The following is an 18,737-nucleotide window of genomic DNA, read 5'->3' as shown; positions in this document are numbered from 1 at the left end:
CACCCTAACCCTAATCTTAACCCTAAACATAACCTTAACCCTCATTCTAACCCTAAAGAAAAATAAGCCATTCTTTGTTTTTGGGATGCAGATTGAAAACATGAAAATTACCCTTGTTTCTCTCTTTTCCCCAACTGTTATTTGATTCCCCAACATAGGCAGAAATCGGAAAATGAGCCAATTCTCGTTTTCTCTTTTCTAACTCTACAAACAAAAAATGTATATGACTGGATATCCGTTTTGACCACGCCTCGACTACACACACCTATTTCATCAGCTTTAGTCATCATCAGATTCCCTGAAAGATACACTGGAAGGCAAAGAAACCAGTCAGGTAGGAATTTGATGAAGAGAAAACAAAACCTTATCAACAAAAAAAGTAATGTAACAGGTCATTTGATTCATCTGTTAAGCCACAGGTACATTTATAAGCCTCTCTGAAATATATACTTTCTTTTCATAATGTATTTCTTGGCTGGTAAAAACATATGAATGTTAAGTTGTGCAACCATATTGAAAGTGTTCATTTAGCCACAACATACAGATTTATACTTACTTTTCCAATTATTTAAACAGGAACACACTCTCCTAACATCTAAAAATGTCATTTCTGGACAAGAGAGCAGAAGGACTGGTCTGTTTTGAAATGAGAGTTGTATAACATTTCTCACCCATTCACTTGAGTTGAGTACTTTTGTTTCTTTTACTGTGTTTACAGAGTGGACTTCCTGTGAATAGCAGCTGACAGAATGTTTTGTGTAGCATGGGTATCACCGTACGCCTTATATACAAACGGTGCACTTTGCCCCGCATATTTGGGAAGCTTGACTTGTGGCCCAACCTACAGTGGCCATCAGACGTATATTATGTACCATGGCACGACTTTGGCAGCTGCTCTCCAGATTAGGACAAGGGGTTTTAAGCCCTCATATAAAGGAATGCTAGGCCCTGGCATCTACAACCCCCAGAGCTTTGAAAAAGCCAGGAATTACACTTTGAATGGGCATGAGACGTGCTGTGCTTAAGCGGTGTGTGTGGGTGGGCAAGGTGAAGATCATTGACTACCAAGGCCACCTTCTCCAGAGATGCTGGATGCATTATGGGTATGCCACGGCCTCAAACCGCAACTCAAAACCTACCTGTTCAAACTGGCATACTCACTGTAATTGTACCCTGTGTCTTTGTATTACACCTCCTGTTGTTCTTTTCTTTTGTTTCTGTTTTGTTGTGTGCTAAACTATGTTTGACACTTTGTCACCTCCACTGTTTTTTAACCTGACTGTTTTTTGCTGTGTCTTTTGCCCTGTGAGGTGTCCTTGGGTGTTTTGAAAGGCTCCATACAAATTATAATTCTTCATCTTCTTCTTATTTATTTATTATGTTGAAGAACAATAGTTGGACTTGCTCAAGCAAGGTTTGTTGGAATGACAGAGAGGAGCAACATAATGTCAATGCTCTGAAGAGCCCCCTCTTCCCCACATTAGAAGTTTCACGTGGCTAACATGTCACATTATTCTCCAATTCTTCAATTCCACTCCAAAGCAGGTGAGCTATGGCAAAGACAGGCTTTTTGTTGTTACTTAAAGCCTAACGATAATGAGATTACAGTTTTCATATTTTAGTACGTAGAAGGACTGCCTTAAAATTAAAGGTTGAAAGGTTCAATTATAGGACAACGGAATTCCTCAGACAAATCTAACTTGAATTTAACTCACAGATGATAGCATAAGCAGACCATAGTGATGTGATTTTGAGGAAGAGGGTGTGATTTATCAAGTGCGTTAAGTCTGAAATGACGATTTGGCGAGATACACACGCAAGTTTCAAAATGGGAATACCAAACCAGGCCGGAGCCAGAAGTGCATGAAATGAAAGAGACGCAGACGCAGACGCAGACGGAATCTTAAACACACTCTCAAACACGTAATTCCACTATACGACACTAGGGGCACTTAGCTAATGGTAAACGGTAAATGGACTGCACTTATATAGCACCTTTTTTGCTGCTCCAAAGCACTTTACAACGGCCTCTCATTCACCCATTCACACACACATTCACACACCAATGGCGGCAATATAAATGTGGGTTGTGTGTGTCATATTGGCCTTGACCAAAAGCTCACAATGCCTACTGTTTAGAAACGTATCTACAAGCAATATCACACCCTCCTTATACTCATAAACCTTTTATTCGTACGTGTGTTATCTTGGCCTGTTTAGACTGTTCAATGCTAATATTACCTCATCTCACTCCTGCGTGACTTAAGGCAGAGATAAACAAGCTACTTGGCTGTGGTTCAGACCTATGTACTAATGGTATGGTAGTGTGAGGCTCACTGGAGCAGGGTCAGAATGGATCTACTGCCCCCTATCAGTGAGTAATGGTAAATGCTCTATGTTTCACCATAGACCCACACAATGGTGTAGTGGTAGCACCCTCTAGTGGCTTTAAGCAGTAAATGTAGAAGTATTTCCTATTCATTGTCAATGAATCACTCAATGTGGATGATTAAATCCAACTGTGAAATGAGAAAAGACAAGGAATACAATAGATTGAATGCGATCAGAAACACATTTAGTGAATCTTTCAGGTGGGCTTCTGGGTCTTCCTTAGCTGTCAGCTAACATATCAACCATGATTAAATACTATGTATTTAGAGGCTACTGTTTAGTAAAATGTGTGCAGTAAGTGACATATTTAAATGTTACTACTGCCAGCCCTTACCGGCTTCATTGAATTAAGTTACTCAAATCTGAAATGACTTCCTGAAGTGTGCAGTGAATTCATACAACGGAAATGGAAAATTATGGAAACGTTCTAATCTTGCATACCAAAAACACCTATTAAAGAGGGTGCAGTATGTGCATTTGGTCACAGCCTATAGATATATGTACACTGCAAGCTTAGTGATGAAATCAGTATTTTGTTTTTATACACATCAGATTATTTGGCTGCTCACACTAGTTTCAAGTGACCCATATTAGATGTGAGTTTAGACCGATCGCTTTCTGAAAGTATACACTTGTGCAGTGATCATTTTGCTAATTCCTTTCAAAAGGGGCCAATCCTCATGTCCTCTCAATCTGTACTGACTGACAACTAGACACAATATGGAATTCACCGCCACACAACGGGGGTAGCCTACTAGAGAGGCCGCACAACCATCACCACCATAAGGTCACATCGGTTTTCACAACATTTTATTTAAAAAGACTTAGAAATCTGGCCCACAGTGCTTTACATGCTTTTAGAAATGGGGGGGGGGGAAAGCATACATTCTCGATTCGATCAGAAACAAAACAAAAAGGTTTTACATGGGTATCACAGCGATTCAGTAACACCCTTCTTTGAGAGGGCTCTTCCCCTGCCTCCCCTGACCACCTTAGACCCAAAGACTCTGCACTCGGGCTAGGGTAGAGTTCTTAGCTACCGACATAGAGATTTCTCAAAGTTCATCTCTGCTCTGTGATAACTTTGTGGCGTGCTCTTCCAAGAACTTACTAAATCCTTCTACGGTTCTGTCACCGCCCTCAAATTTGATGGGGCTCTGCTTGCTGTTGCTAGGCGCCAGGTATATGGTAGGGAAGCCCTCCGTTTTGTAGCTGTCGTGAGGCACGTCGTTGGCGGTGGCGTCCATCTTGGCTATGACCACGTTCTTCTCGCCCTTGTATTTCTTCCCCAGAGCGATGAAGTCGGGCTCCAGCTTCTTACAGTGGCCGCACCATGGGGCGTAGAACTCGATCAGGACATCTTTGTCCGTATCCATGACGATATCATCGAACGTCTTCCCGACAACGACCTTGACTGGTCCTTTGTTGTTCTTGGGGACAGGTTGGGATTTGACGATGGGCTTCAGTTTGCCTGTAGAGGGGGCATAGTCAGAACTGGTCAACACAATTGAAAGTTCCATACTGACGGAACAGAACATTTAGAACATTCTAAAGACAACATTCTTAGACATTCTAAAATAGCTATTAGTTTAAACTTACTCTAACAGAGAAGAGCCACCAAGGATGGACACATTAATTACACAGCACTCTTAAAGTTAATCTCTAACTCAAACTATGATGGGGTCAAGGTGTAAAGTCCTCCTACGGCATACTTTCATTTCCCCACATTTGTTGGCCACATAAACGGCAGTGTTTAGTGCTACTTAAGGCCAATGCACACAGCGATTTTGTCGCACCGCCGAATTCTATTACATTGTTTTTAATGCATCTCAATGAGACAATGCACAGGCGTGCGATGCGATATTGTCACACGACAACATTCGATTCTCCATTCACATTCATTCATTCATTGGTGTGAATTGAGAATCGAATGTTGTCGTGCGACAAAATCGCACGCCGTGTGCATTGGCCTTAACAATAAGTAGCAGTTATTTCATCAGCTTTGTAACATGGCTATTTACTACAACAGTGACCGGGTCTCCCTCTCTCACGTGACCTCACCTTTCTTGAAGGCCATGACAAAGTCCCTCAGCACCTCAGAGTCAAACTCCTCAGGCTCCATGGCAAACTTCTTGCCTCCATCTCCCAGAATTCCCACGTTCACTTCCTCCCCGCTGTCGCTCAGGCCCATGCTCTTAAGCTCATCAGAGTAGTCCTCCTCATCGGCGATGGCAAAGGTGTACTCTGGGAAGTCCATGGCCACCTCCAACACCTTGGACCTCCAGAACTGAGTGGCTGGAGCAGAGAATAGGGGACAGTCAGACCCAGTGAGGTTGACCTTGGAGCTGAGGCACAGAATTAAAGTCATGAAAAAGGTCAAAGACCAAAAATTGTCATCCATTTAAATGATGCAGAGGTCATGATTGCTGAGTTGAGGTGCAGGTGTAGTGCTGCTACTGCTTAAAGCTGAGTGTTATTGGTTTGGTTTACAAGAACAGTCTAGGCCTGACATGGTCTCCCCCAAAGTAAGCAGGCTAAGGCTCAGAATACAAATATGCCGGTTTTGCATTCTGAAGCCATATTATGCATACCTTCTACACAATGGGAAGAGTTGAAGCATAAAGAAAGGTTTGTTTTTCCTCATCCTCATCACATATTGGCTTTTTCCTCAGCATTGACACCATGCAGCTTTAACTTTCAATGAGCCGTAATGACAGAGGAGTGGATACATGGACACGCAGTACGAGACACGTGTGAAAACATTGTATTATTGGTCCTTCACAGAAGCTACAACACTGACCCTTCCTGTAGTCGAAGCTGAAGTCCACTCCGTAATAAACGACCACCAGCGGCCTTGCGATGTAGCGCTTGGCATCGTTCCCCTTCTTCCTGTGTCCCACCAGCGGCAGCACATGCTTCTTAAAGAAGTCCTGCACCTCGGACACGGCCGTCGAGTCCTGGGGAAGATTAGAAGTTAGGACCGCTGCGAGGAGAGGTCACGAAAGGGCGTCCTTGGTGAGAGCCTCCTTCAAAACCGTACGGCCCAACAAACCATTACAGGATTATTCTACAGTTTATTCTACCAAATCATCAAACAACATCTCCATTAATACAAGGCTCTATTCTTACCATGTGCATGTGTTGAGGGTGCGCACGTGCGCATGCACACAGGCACACACAGGCACATGCACACACAGGCACACACACAGGCACACAGGCATACACAGGCACACAGAGGCACACACAGAGGCACACACACACCTTAATGGTTAGCGTGTATGACGCTGACTCGTGTTTGGAACGGAACTTCTCAGGCTGAACCATGATGACCTCGCCGGGGGCGGCCTTGAGCAGATTGGTCACCTCAGAACTGAAGGTGTGGAGGAATTTAAAGTCCTCTCTCAGGGAGTTACCTGGAGCAGGAGGGGACAGAGGGACAGCCACACTGAGCCAAACACTAGTGGATAGAGAGGTTATAGACACGGCATCCGTCGACTGACTTGACCAATGGAGGTAGCCATTTTGAAAAGTAGCCTTTGAACCAAATAGAAAAGCATGATTCAAAGGCATGTTTGAGCAACAAGGACAACAACCTTTCAGTGACAAGCCAGAAGAGTGTTACCACTTAAAACACAGACACACTGCCTTCAGGTGGAACTGTAGGACATACACAGATGTGATTGGTTACAACTGTACTCACAGGCCTCTTGGTAGATCTCATAGGCCGCATCCGTTTCGGTGGAGAACACGCCCACTATGATAGCGTCGTCGCCATCTTTGATGAACTCCTGCACCTGTTTGGCTGTCTGCACCTGCTTAGAGGGGGGCCCCGCCTGCTCACTCATGAAGTCAACAATACCTAGAGAAATGGTAAATGGTAAATGGACTGCACTTACAGTATATAGCGCCTTTATCCAAAGCGCTTTACAACGGCCTCTCATTCACCAATTCACACACATTCACACACCAATGGCGGCAAGCTGCCATGCAAGGCGCTGGCCCGCTCACTGGGAGCAATTTGGGGTTCAGTGTCTTGCCCAAGGACACTTCGACATGTGGCCAGCCGGGGCTCGAACCGCTGATCTGCCAACCCTGCGATCATTAGACGGCGGCTCTATCTCCTGCGCCACAGCCGCCCCAAAGAGAAAGAACACAGAGCTCAGGGTGCACAGGCTCACACAGACACCCTCTCAAAACACACACACTTATATTGTTAGAAGGATGATGCTGAGGACTTTGTCAACAAGCCTGAGGTGAGACTTTAGGCCAATGCACACAGCGTGCGATTTCTGTTGCACGACAACATTCCATTTTGAAGTTTGAATGGAAGTCTATGAGAACATCGCATCCCAACACACACGGCCCCGATTTTAATCGCACGGCAAAAATTCAATTCCATTCATTTTGACAATTTTGCAAATGTTGTAAAAGTTTGTGGTGCCACGGATTATTGCATCACAATGGGACAATTGGGAAAACTTCAACTGGTCTATCTAAATTAATTGAGTCACTCATAACGGGGAGAGAGACTGGAGCATACATTTTTGACTGTCTCCTTTTTTGAAAGAAGTTAAAGGCTGAAGGTCTGACCCAAAAGGTCTGATATAGTACATACACCTATGGTACATGAAGGGTTTATGATGTACAACATTATCATTTCATTTTCATATCATATATTTCAAATACATACTGGACACAACGGATAATGGACGCCATTTGATAAACCTCATCTTCTTTTCAGTGTGGAATGTTGAGGTGCAACAGAAATTGCATCGCACGCCGTGTGCATTGGGATGCAATTTTTTATGATTTTCTCATAGACTTCAATGGTGTGAGTTGAAAATTGAATTTTGCGGCGCAACAAAAATCGCATCGCACGCCGTGTGCGTTGCAATGGAATGTTGTCGCGCAACAGAAATCGCACGCTGTGTGCATTGGCCTTTTCAGTCTCTAAATGTTGTAAACATTCTATCCTTTTAAAGGTGAGAGGGTAACACTGCACACAGGGGGAGTGAGAGATTTCTCCTTCTTAAAACTGACATACCAAACTTCTCCCTGGGTCCGTTGTAGTCAAAGGGTTTGCCGTTCCTGAAGATCTTGAGCGTGGGGTACCCCGTGACCTCGAAGCGTGTGGCGATCTCGTTCTCCACAGTGGCGTCCACCTTGGCCAGAGGGATGGGGGGAGAGCGCTGACTCAGCTCCTGGGCTGCCTTCTCATACTCGGGCGCCAGGCTCTTGCAGTGACCGCACCTGGAGGGGACAGGTATGATACAGCAGTCTGTACGCCATCTCATACTCAAACCACCCTCAAGACCACGAGGACCAAGCTCTGGACCTGGGGTGATGGGGCCTTTTCAGCCGCAGCCCCGTCCCTCTGGAACGCCCTCCCCAACCACATCAGACAGGCCAACACCCTACCAACATTGTTACAGGCCCTCAAAACCCACCTCTTCAAGCTCGCCTTCACCAGTTAACCCTCTCCCCCTCCCCTTCCCATGTGTCCCCAGCACTACCTTAATTAGGCCCATATACTTTCTTTTATTTCTTTTTTGTTTCTTTTTATTATCACTTCTCAATCTTTTCAGTTTGTAAAGCGTCTTTGAGTGTCTAGAAAGCACTATATAAGACTAATGTATTATTATTATACTCACATTGGCATCGTAGGAACAGTTACAACAGCAATGGCTTTAGACAGCAGTATTATCCGATCAAGGCTCACTTATAAACTCTGTTGATGCCATTGTCTAGTTTTAAACTGTAATACCTTAAAGCTTTGTCATTTTTGTGCTGGTGATTGTCTGAACTGTCCATCTATATAGCCTGTAGAGTGTCACGTGGATAGCCATTCAATACAACTTGAAACTAGCAGGCAGCATTCAGAAACAGAAACTAGCAGCATTCAGAAACAGAAGCTGAACAGCATTCATGTGTATTCAGAGAAGCACTGCTATCTTCAGGTTTACTGACCACGGTGCATAGAACTCCACCAGTATAATGTCGGCGTTGTTAACCACTTCGTCAAAGTTGTCCTTGGTCAGCACCAGCGTGGCCTCTGGAGGGGGCTTCCAGTCTGGCTGGGCCACCTCTTTCACCCGAGCCACAATAGCTGAAACACAGTTACCACACTTATTAGCAGGGTTCCCACACCTTCTGAAACATCCAATTCAAGGACTTTCAAGACTCAATTCCCTCAAATTCAAGTACCCAACACGGCATAGTTTGAGACAGATCGAGATGAGAATTTATATAATAGGAACTATCCACTTATTTACTAGTTGTTGACGAGCTAAGTAAATAATATTTGAATATGTATATATATTTTTTTAGAGAGAGAGAGAGGGGGGGGGGGGGAGAATTCAAGCACTTTCAATGACCCATGTCTATTTTCAAAAACTTTTAAGACCTTAATTTTTTTCCCCTCAAATTCACAAACTTTCAAGGATTTCAAGGACCCGTGGGAACCCTGTATTAGAGTCACTTAAAGGAAACTGGGGCAAACCTGCAGTCGGCTATGGGCACCTTTTCCTACTTAAATATAGAATGTAAAACAAAGCCAAACGGGGTAACACATCATTGCAATTAACGAACACATGATCTACTGGACCACTGTGAGAACATTACAGATATACCATAAGTCTGTTTGAGGATGCCCTACCCGCCTCTGTCCTGTCTCCATCGTACGCCACAGCCTCCCCATTTTTCATGATCTTGAAGGTGGGATATCCCGACACCTCAAACCTGCTACCCAGGGTGCTGGCTTTGGTCGCGTCCACCTTGGCCACAGGGACAGAGGGGTCATTCTCCTTCAGAGTCTGAGCGATTTTCTCATACTCGGGGACAAACTGCTTGCAGTGGCCACACCTGCAAAGGGTTAGAAACAGGTTGATTAGGAAAGTTAGTCAAACACAATTAGATTCTATGCTACTATTTGAGGGACTGTTACAAAAACATCAGGTATGAATGAACATTGACAGGTCATTTCGGTGTGAAGGACTTTTTTACTTGCCATGGTGCGTAAAACTCCACCAGCACGGTGTCTTTGCCCTCTAAGAAGGTGTCGAAGTTCTTGTCGGTCAGCACCGAGACCCCGTTCTCCTCCTTCACCTCTGTCCCGTCACCTTCATCTTCATCCTCCTCCTCCTCCTCATCACTGTCAACCTCGTCAGCTTCCTCTGGCTCTGCTGTGTCTACACATGAGGCAGATCAACGTGACATACCGTGACGTTAGAATTATACGGTTCTATCTCCATTTTGGTCAAAATTGAGTTTTGTACATAATCTGATCCATTAGGTGTCTATTAATGCCTGTGTGGTGTTATTTTTTTAAATGTTGACATTTTTGAGTTAGTAATTCATAAAATACAAAGGTTCCATCTCACAGAACATAATGGAATGTAAAAACTTTGACGCTCAATATCTCTGAACTACCCTAAACGGAGATAGAACCGTATCATTCTAAGCTCACGATACATTAGCAAAACAGTTTCGCTAACTAACTAATTGCTCAACAAAACGCACTGAAAACCAAAGTGGTCTTGCAAATAATCATGCATAAGCGTGCTAATAACTCTACTAGCTAAATGTACACACACTCCATACTAACACAGCATGGAGCTAGCTGCCTGGCAAGGGTATGCGACAGTTCTCAATGTACTAGCCAGCAGGCTTGCTGTATCACAACTAGGCTAGTTCAGCTAATTACTGAACACGTTTAGATCACCAAACAAGCTAGTTATACACTAGAATAGACACTAGCTATAGCTACTTACCATCTTCACAGCGGATGACAGTTGCAAAGTGTGCGACGCCAAGCAACACGACCAACAGCAGTGAGATCTTCCTCATTGTCACAATTTCCAATGGTTTTCCAATAAGGATGCTAATATCCGTGTGCAAGAATCCAATTCTCCCGTTGAGCTAGCTAATTATCTTGATAAATGTCGTCATCAAACAATGACATCAATCGTAAATGTCTGTAGACTTTAATTAGTACTGAACTGAGGTTCCCAGAAAACGGATCTTTGCTTTGCGGTTTTCATACAAACTGACTACGGTACTTCAGAAATCACATCAGCACTGGTCCACCACCAGACTTCAACTTGTCTGACTTGCCACGTTCTCATTGGTTCTCATTCTGACTTGCCATGTTCTCATTGGTTCTCCTCGCCGTGTTTCCGCCAATCGCGTATCGCCACTTAATTCCCAGATCTTGCACGTTCGAGAGCACCATTGGGTGGCTGTCTGGGATGTGTATAAGTCAAGTCAAGTCAACTTTATTTGTATAGCACATTTACGTACAGCAATGCTGAGCCAAAGTGCTTCACAGTAAAAATAGATAAATGCAGGAGATAAGTAAGCACAATGCACACAATACAATGTAATACAAAATATGGTAAAATTAAAAGAGAAGATAAAAGGACTAAAAACAATAAAACAATAAGACAATAAGAGCCAGTAAGTAGTGTACTGAAGTTTTATGTTGACTTTTTCTGATCAGTAATCAGTAATACTGATACTAAGCACTTTGAGCTGCAACGTTTACAGGAAAAGTGCTATACAAATAAAAGTTATTATTATTCTACTCTGGCAAAGAGGCAGTCGTTTTGAAACCTCTCTGGATTATGGTATTTGAGGTGGGTATGTCGGGTGGTTCTCTGCCATGACTTGATTAAACTGTTTCAGATGTGTGATGCGTATGTTCTACAACGTCATGTTAGGATACTGGATTCTGATTGGCTAGCAACAATGGTATTGATTCGCGAGACGCGCAACATGTTCAAATCTTTCTTGGTCGCGAGACAGGCTTATTACCGTTACACCGAACTTATCTCCAAGGCGACCGAAATTCAGCGCTGAGCCAAAAGATAACAAACATATCTCTGAGTTTATCTGAGCAAAAACTCATCAGCAATTAAAATGTCTGGCGATTTATCGTGTGACAATTCACCTGTATCATATGGAGGGTGTATCATGCCGTATTTAAATACAATACAAACATCGGAATGCAATACACACATCGGAATGGAATACACGTGTAACACCAAATACAATGCAAAAATACGGAATGTTTGTGCCAAAATAAAAGCAATGTGTATTACATTTGAGCGCAGCGTATTCCATTCTAGCATGTGTATTGTATTTGGTCACGAGTGTATTCCATTCTGCATGTGTATTACATTTGAGCGCAGCGTATTCCATTGCATTGTATTCCATTCCGATGTAGGTATTATGGCACTCGCAAATACAATGCAAATTAGTATCCGCCCATATGCAAATTAGTATCCGCCCATAGGTTCTGCCCTTTCCGGCCATAGGATTCGCGATGCCAACGATGACGACAGTTTCTGTAATAGCTTATTAATAAAGATTCGAAAAATTATGCTGACCATCGTATTATCTTAGTTTAATATCATTTCAATGAATCATATAACTTTTATTTACAACAAGCACAACACAAAAATCGCTATTATGCACCGTCTTTGTCCGCGAATAACACCGGCTGTGGAGGTGGTACACACTTTGCTAACTTCACCATCTGTCTACGGTCATTTTGAGTACTTAACCACCGCGCTGACACCCCGAAAAGTTATGCTTTTAACCGTAAACTCGATGAACCGGGAGTTCACCCGGCCGCTGCTGCTCGCAGCACCGCTTGTCCAGTTGACAGTAGGGGCAGAGAATATTTCTACCCCGGAATTCCATTCAAATGCCCGCGTCAGTCAGCCTTTTCCGTAGAAATACATCGCTCCGATATATATCTAACGTTACATGTTTTAAGGCTGATCTGTGCATGATAGTGCTGCATTATGTTGATCTATTTATATCGATCTATAAAGGCGGAGATTGGAGCCCCAGACAGCGCTGCACTCGTATCTATCAGCCTGTCTGTATAATGATGTCGTTGAATGCCGATGCTGTGGTACTGTGCTGAATGAACCATTCGCTGACTGTCTTAATAAATCAAGTACAGAGATTCCAACCCGTGTTGAACATTCTATTTCCTTGTCAAATCGTGTATGCTGTCATTGCTGTGCACCATGAGATGACAACGCATTTAAGATCACAATCCTCAATAGATTGATTCCATCGTTTTACCGACAAGAAGATTCTACAATCTATCAGCCTTTCCGTAGAAATACATCGCTCCCTGTATAACGATATATATCTAACGTTACATGTTTTAATAGTAAGGGCATTTTACCAGATATTTGACCAATCTGCGAAGTAAATCGTTACCAAGAAATGTCTTCACCAATGTGTTTCTAAAGGTGTGTAATAACATGTCCTAAAAGGTTGAAATTCAACTCCTGTGGGAAACCTCATAAAAAACTGCTCAAAGTTGGGGTACCGATAACCGATTTTCGAAAATTCGAAAATGCTTAAATTGGACTTGAGTAACTTTTGAGGGGTCAAACTAGGCATTTTTCATGATTCTGAGTTGATTGCAAGCATTTATTTGTCACCAAGAGCACTTCCTGGTGCAACCCCCAAACCCCCATTGGTGGTTGGCATTCAAAGTGAGGAAGTTTGGAGGTAACAGGTAACATTAGACAACATTAGACAGCACCAGCAGAGAGGCACTATGATGGGCATGGACTCTTAGTCATAGGCCTCACTACATGTGGAACAATAGAACCAGGCTGCATGAGCTACTCACACAGCCCAGCAGAGAGGCACTATCATGGGCATGGACACTTAGTCATAGGCCTCACTACATGTGGAACAATAGAACCAGGCTGCTTGAGCTACTCACACAGCCCAGCAGAGAGGTACTATCATGGGCATGGAAACAGAGTCATAGGCCTCACTACATGTGATGGCTAAAACTCCACCTGCCTGACCCCCAGCCTGTCACATTGCCACTGTGTAGATGTTAATAGGTAGGGTAGTGGTGGTCTAGTGGATAGTGAGTTGGACTTGGGATCGGAAGGTTGTGAGTTCAAATCCCGCCTGAAGCCACACCACTACTAGTGTGCCCTTGGGTAAGGCACTTAGCCCTCAGTTACTCCAGGGGGAATGTCCCTGTAATTCGTAATTGTAAGTCGCTTTGGATAAAAGCGTCTGCTAAATGGCAAAAAAAATAAATAAATAGAACTGTCTGTAACATTGCCACTGTTTAGATTCAAATGGCAGCTTGCCCTGATGTACCCTCATGTATGCTGTCCAAATGCGCTCACATGCACAACGATGTTTACTGCTTGAAGGATTAACGAGGGGGCACAGAAACCACAGTACTTTTCTGACCAAGTAGTGTGTATAAAGTAACTATCTGACCAGACAGGCCATTTCAGGACATCTCTTACCTCCTAGACCTAGGACAAATCTACTGTAATTCACAGAGCCATAACAGGATGGAACTCTTAACCATGTTCGCAAGGACAAACAGACTGAAGCTCAGCTTCTACCCCAGGGCCATTCAGGCCCTGAACACAGCAAAGACCTAGGTTCTAGGCCCTGGACAATCTAGACATTTGATGGCAGCTACTAGATTGAAATCAAGTGCAATACTGAAACACAACTGTGAACATTTCAAACCTGCAAACTGCGACACTTTAAATGAATGTGCAATAACACTATGTGCAATATGACAACCCTCGGGTACATAAGGTTCAGAGATAGGAAATGTTAGAATAGGTATAGCATAGAGTACAGCACAGTGTTTATTTGTATAGTATAGTGGACAGTGTACATAGCCTTTATTTATGTAAACCAGCTCTTTTCCCTTCTTGTTTTTAGTTTTCTTTCCTAGCACCAGGCGAGCCCCCCCTCCCAAATGTCGTTATTTGGTACTATATCAATGACAATAAAGACCATTCATTCATTCATTAACCCAAGCATGTTAGTAAAACTAATTCTAGATGCACTTTCAAGAAAACAATAAAAGAGCACTTGATACAATTAACTCTGAATGAACAGTAGATTATTTATCTCGTTTGCTGATCTGTTGTATTTCATTATTTTATTTTTATTAAAATGTATAAATGTATTTATTCTTATTAATTTATTGTTATTATGATGTATGTTTACAATTTTTTACAAAAAAATAAATAAAATTCTCTGTTGCAGTCCTTTGTCTTCAAGTGCTCCTTTGTTCCACACGACTATCTATACTTTAGATCAGGCCTATTCAAATAGCCGCCCGTGGACAGGTGTAGGTGTGATAGAGTTGATATGGAGGGTTAGGGTCTGATAGTGTTGATATGGAGGTCTGATAGAGTTGATATGATTGATTGATTGATTGATTGTACTTTATTGTCCCCGAGGGGAAATTTGTCTTGGGCATGGTACTTTCATGCTTCAAGTGCAACAGTGACGATACATACAACATACAGTAGACAAAGTAAACAACAGGACAGCAACAAACATTGAGTGACATTGGCAGCAGTTTCCACCTGGACATGGCATCATTTGGTATAAATATATATTGCACATAACCCTTCAAGTGGTGTTTTCGAATATTGCACATGGCCCTTCAAGTGGTGTCTAAGATAAAGTGCAGGTGCTGGTGATCATGTCCTAATCATCGTTTCTGCTTGAGAGAATTGATTAGTTTAATGGAGAATGGGACAAATGATCGTTTTAAGAGCTTATAGTTACATCTTGGCATGCGAAGCCTTCTACCTAGGGGGAGAACTTCGTATTCTGTGGAGAGCGGATGTTGGGGGTCTGCGATTATCTTGTTAGCCTTGTCCAGGACAGCTTTTTCATATAGTTTATTTAGGATCACATAGTCTCTTTCACCTACAATTTTCATGGCTGTTTTGTGAATGCTGACTAGTCTGTTTTTTTGTTGTACAGTTAAGTTGCCAAACCACACAATTATTCCATATCTGATTACACTTTCAACAATGGACTGATAGAAAATTCTCATGATCTGCTTTCTCACCCCATAAAGTCTGAGTCGCCTCAGGTGATAAAGCCTCTGCTGTAGTTTGTTACATAAGCTGTCTAAGTGTGTATTCCAGCAGAGATGGTTGACTAATTGAATACCTAAGTACTTATAAGAGGGCACCTGGATGATTGTTTGGTCTTTAACGACCACAGGCTCATGGTCAGTTACCTGCCTTGGGTCTAACACAACCTCCTGAGTTTTGGTGGGGTTTAAGATGAGATGGTTGCTGTCGCACCATTTGGAGGTCTGATATGGAGGTCTGATAGAGTTGATATGGAGGTCAGATCCTGGTGGACGTAACAGTTAGTCACTGGGTCAGATAGCTATAGCTAACATTATTACCTAGCAAGGTATTACCTAAGCTAATTAGCCAGCTTATCATTATGGAGGCTTTATGGTTGTTGTAACTATTATTCTTTTAATGATACAAAAAAGTCTTGAATCAGAAACAGAATTTATTTTAATAACATGCTGTGCAAACACAAGTAAACAAGTAATGATAAGTAATAACGTTTTGCCAGTCGTAGCATTGAACAAGCACGGTGCCATTCTCCAGGCCTACAAGCTGGGGGATGTTGCCGTGTTTCACTGGAGAGCTGTCCCTCACGACTCTAGCAATGTCATCCAAAGTCAACAGGGTAGTCAAGACTTCCAGTGTTTGCAAATACAAGTGCACCCCATAATCTTTCACTGTGTTATCAGGATGAGGGAGCTGGTCTAGCTCTGCCTGAGAAAGTTGCCGTGACAGTTGAATCTCAGGCACTTGAATTCCAGCAGCGTCTTCTCCAGGGTCACTGGGTCCAATCCAGTCAATGCCGTAGTTAATGTCCACCTAAACATCAGGTTAAACAGAATGGATAGGGTTATTGGTTTTGAGAGGTATCTGTATGACAGATGACGTCACAATCTCATGCTACAACCGGACACACACAGACGGACACATGTCATGTATAGAAGTGGCTGCACCACTTAAAAAGACGGTTACATTTTTAACAGCAATGTAATATGAGAATGTCAGCCTATTTCAGCATGAGTTGAAGGATCTTCCATTAGTGATCTACTGTTTCCAATAAACTCCAATGACAACAACTGTCTATTTTGGTATGATTTTAAAGGTATATAAAAACAGTGTATCCGCTCACTGTTTCTGTTGCTTGTTGGTTGTTATTTTATGTTGTATGTTGTATGTTTTTATAGTATAAATAAATAATAACAACATCTTTTTTTAATTAAGTGCTGCTTTTCTTGGCCAGGGCTCATTTGAAAAAGAGGCTACTGTCTCGATATGACTACCCTGGTTAAATAAAGGATTAATAAAAAAGTATAGAAACCTGCTGTAGATCTGGAGCGCCTGGGCTGTTTCGGAACCTGTGCCATAGCTGCATGGGTGACTGATTTCGGGCAGTGCGGATTCCATGGTGGTTCCACCCCTGGACAAAGAAGTCCAGGTGCATCTGAATCCTGGGCAGGAACACCCATTGAAGAGCAAAGAGGTGTGTCTCATCGTCTGGACACAAGAGTCCTTCACACTCCAAGTGCCAAAAGAGTGAGTGGAAGAGCTCTGTCACACCGATGAAGACATCCCTCCAGAGTCTCTCTATTCTGTTGGGGGATAAAATATACACCATATGTATGGTGTAAACCACAAAGAGGGATGCATATATCAAAATATACTGCATGGGTAGGCTGCTCATTAACCCTACCCATGAAATATATACAAACGCCTCAGAGTGCTTCATACCATGGTCACCATTACAATAATATGGGTAATAGGTGTTGAACAATTGTAATTGGTGTAAGGTGTTACAGAGTATTGTTACAGAAATATGACTACTTGTGAAAGAAATACCTCTGGTTATGCACACTTCTCCCAGCAATGTGGGAGTGTCTGTCGATACCTCTGTTGGCCACCATGTAGCTTGCTACATCCCAGTTCTCGCCCCCTTTATCGCTGCGAACCCTGGATGGCAAGCCGTGTGCATGGACAGCCTCAAGAAAATGGGAACAGACTGTCTCGGCACGGTTGTTGTTGGATGCTTTCAGAAACACAACCATTCTGCTGAAACCATCTATCCCTCCATGGATAATGATGCGCCACCTTCAGAAAACATAAGAAATGAGACACATTTATGATGAATATGATTTTGTTTTTCTCAATTACTTGTTATTCATCACTTCTGACCAATATTATCTATGGATACCTGATAAGCTTATGATTCCCATCAATGTGCCACAAGCAGTTTGGTGCGGGGACACTGTACACCCTTCTTCTTATTGTGTTCAGACGTAATGTACGCTCCAATACTCCCTCTGGGTCAATGCGTCTCATTGCTTGTTGGACTCGGAGACCTATGATCATAATATCCAATAACAGTGATCATTAATACAATTTAAAAGGACAATATGGTTACAAAATACATCACATAACCTTGTTTTGTGGGATTTGGAGCTTTGTATACTGTTCTGCACTAACAACACAAGCTACTTTCCAAATCCCCCTCCCTCAATACACTGTATACAGTCATGCTTGAAAGTCGTCATCAGACTATGGGACTCATATGAAGATCAAATAAAAGCATAAAATGTGTGGAAATTCCAACAGGGTTCACAAGCGTTCAAGCATGATATACGGATCCTGCTGTGGACTCATTTTCACCATCGACCTTTTTCAATTATTGTCCATTCATTGGATGTAAACATGATTTAAACTTTCTTGATGGCAAATGTATTCATGTGATAAAACCTTTGGTGCCAAGATAGCTGTAGGTTTGCCAAACTCTGAATCAGACTACATACTCTGAACCCTGATGCCTCTCCCTTGAAGATGTCCTCGCACCATCTTGTACCCACAGTTGGGAAACATATGCTGGATATCAGAAATAATGGTGTCCAGGTGCTCATCTTCCACATCAGAATAGAAATCTGATACCCTATTGTGAAAAAAAGATATATTGTAATATTTATGACATACTTATATGACGTTACATACAGTTTACAGTGATGTCTGTGTGTGTCCGTTCGTAGGATTGATTGGACAAGAGGCATTCCATGACTGCTGATCAGATTTCCAGAGCGAATTTACGAACGCAGCCGAGTACCCAAGTACCCACTCGATATAATAAACAGCAGTTTAACGATCACAAAATACTCATACTTTGTGGATACGTTCGTTTGGGGCTGTGTGATCATCTAATTATGTGTAGTTATGTGTTTCTAGCATGTCGATGTTCTATCAGAATGTTGTGATGTTATCAAAATTAAGAAGATGAATGGCTGAAATGGCGCAAAGCGGGGAAAAACAGATACGACATCTAAAGTCTGGATGGAACGATTATATTTCAAAACAAACTTTAACTCCCCGAGGGCTCCGACTACTGCCAAGTCTATTCTGGGTTTATTTGCAAGGACCTTCGCCTGTAGGCCTACAGTGTTATGGAAAACGAAGGTTTCTGCC

General features: G+C 42.7%; 2 protein-coding genes across 2 annotated transcripts; both read right to left on the bottom strand.

Moving 5' to 3' along the window:
- Positions 1-3,184: 3,184 nt before the first annotated feature.
- pdia4 (protein disulfide isomerase family A, member 4) lies at positions 3,185-10,460 on the bottom strand. The gene is made up of 10 exons (XM_080542985.1): positions 10,161-10,460; positions 9,398-9,578; positions 9,047-9,252; positions 8,359-8,497; positions 7,436-7,641; positions 6,092-6,250; positions 5,653-5,804; positions 5,192-5,348; positions 4,453-4,686; positions 3,185-3,862 (listed from the first exon to the last, which is right to left on the bottom strand). Exons 1-10 carry the CDS (start codon positions 10,234-10,236, stop codon positions 3,447-3,449), a joined length of 1,926 nt encoding a protein of 641 aa, XP_080399111.1. The 5' UTR covers positions 10,237-10,460; the 3' UTR covers positions 3,185-3,446.
- Positions 10,461-13,582: 3,122 nt separating this feature from the next.
- LOC308168885 (uncharacterized protein) lies at positions 13,583-18,202 on the bottom strand (the record flags this gene model as incomplete). Its single annotated transcript, XM_080543527.1, has 6 exons — positions 18,080-18,202; positions 17,485-17,632; positions 17,133-17,381; positions 16,615-16,885; positions 15,960-16,115; positions 13,583-13,588 (listed from the first exon to the last, which is right to left on the bottom strand). Exons 1-6 carry the CDS (start codon positions 18,144-18,146, stop codon positions 13,583-13,585), a joined length of 897 nt encoding a protein of 298 aa, XP_080399653.1. The 5' UTR covers positions 18,147-18,202.
- Positions 18,203-18,737: the final 535 nt, after the last annotated feature.

Source organism: Nansenia antarctica (genome assembly GCF_963989245.1).
Source record: "Nansenia antarctica genome assembly, chromosome: 12".
Taxonomy (NCBI): Eukaryota; Metazoa; Chordata; class Actinopteri; order Argentiniformes; family Microstomatidae; genus Nansenia; species Nansenia antarctica.
The sequence above is the reverse complement of the archived record's forward strand: the minus strand, read 5'-3'. Positions and strand labels throughout refer to the sequence as shown.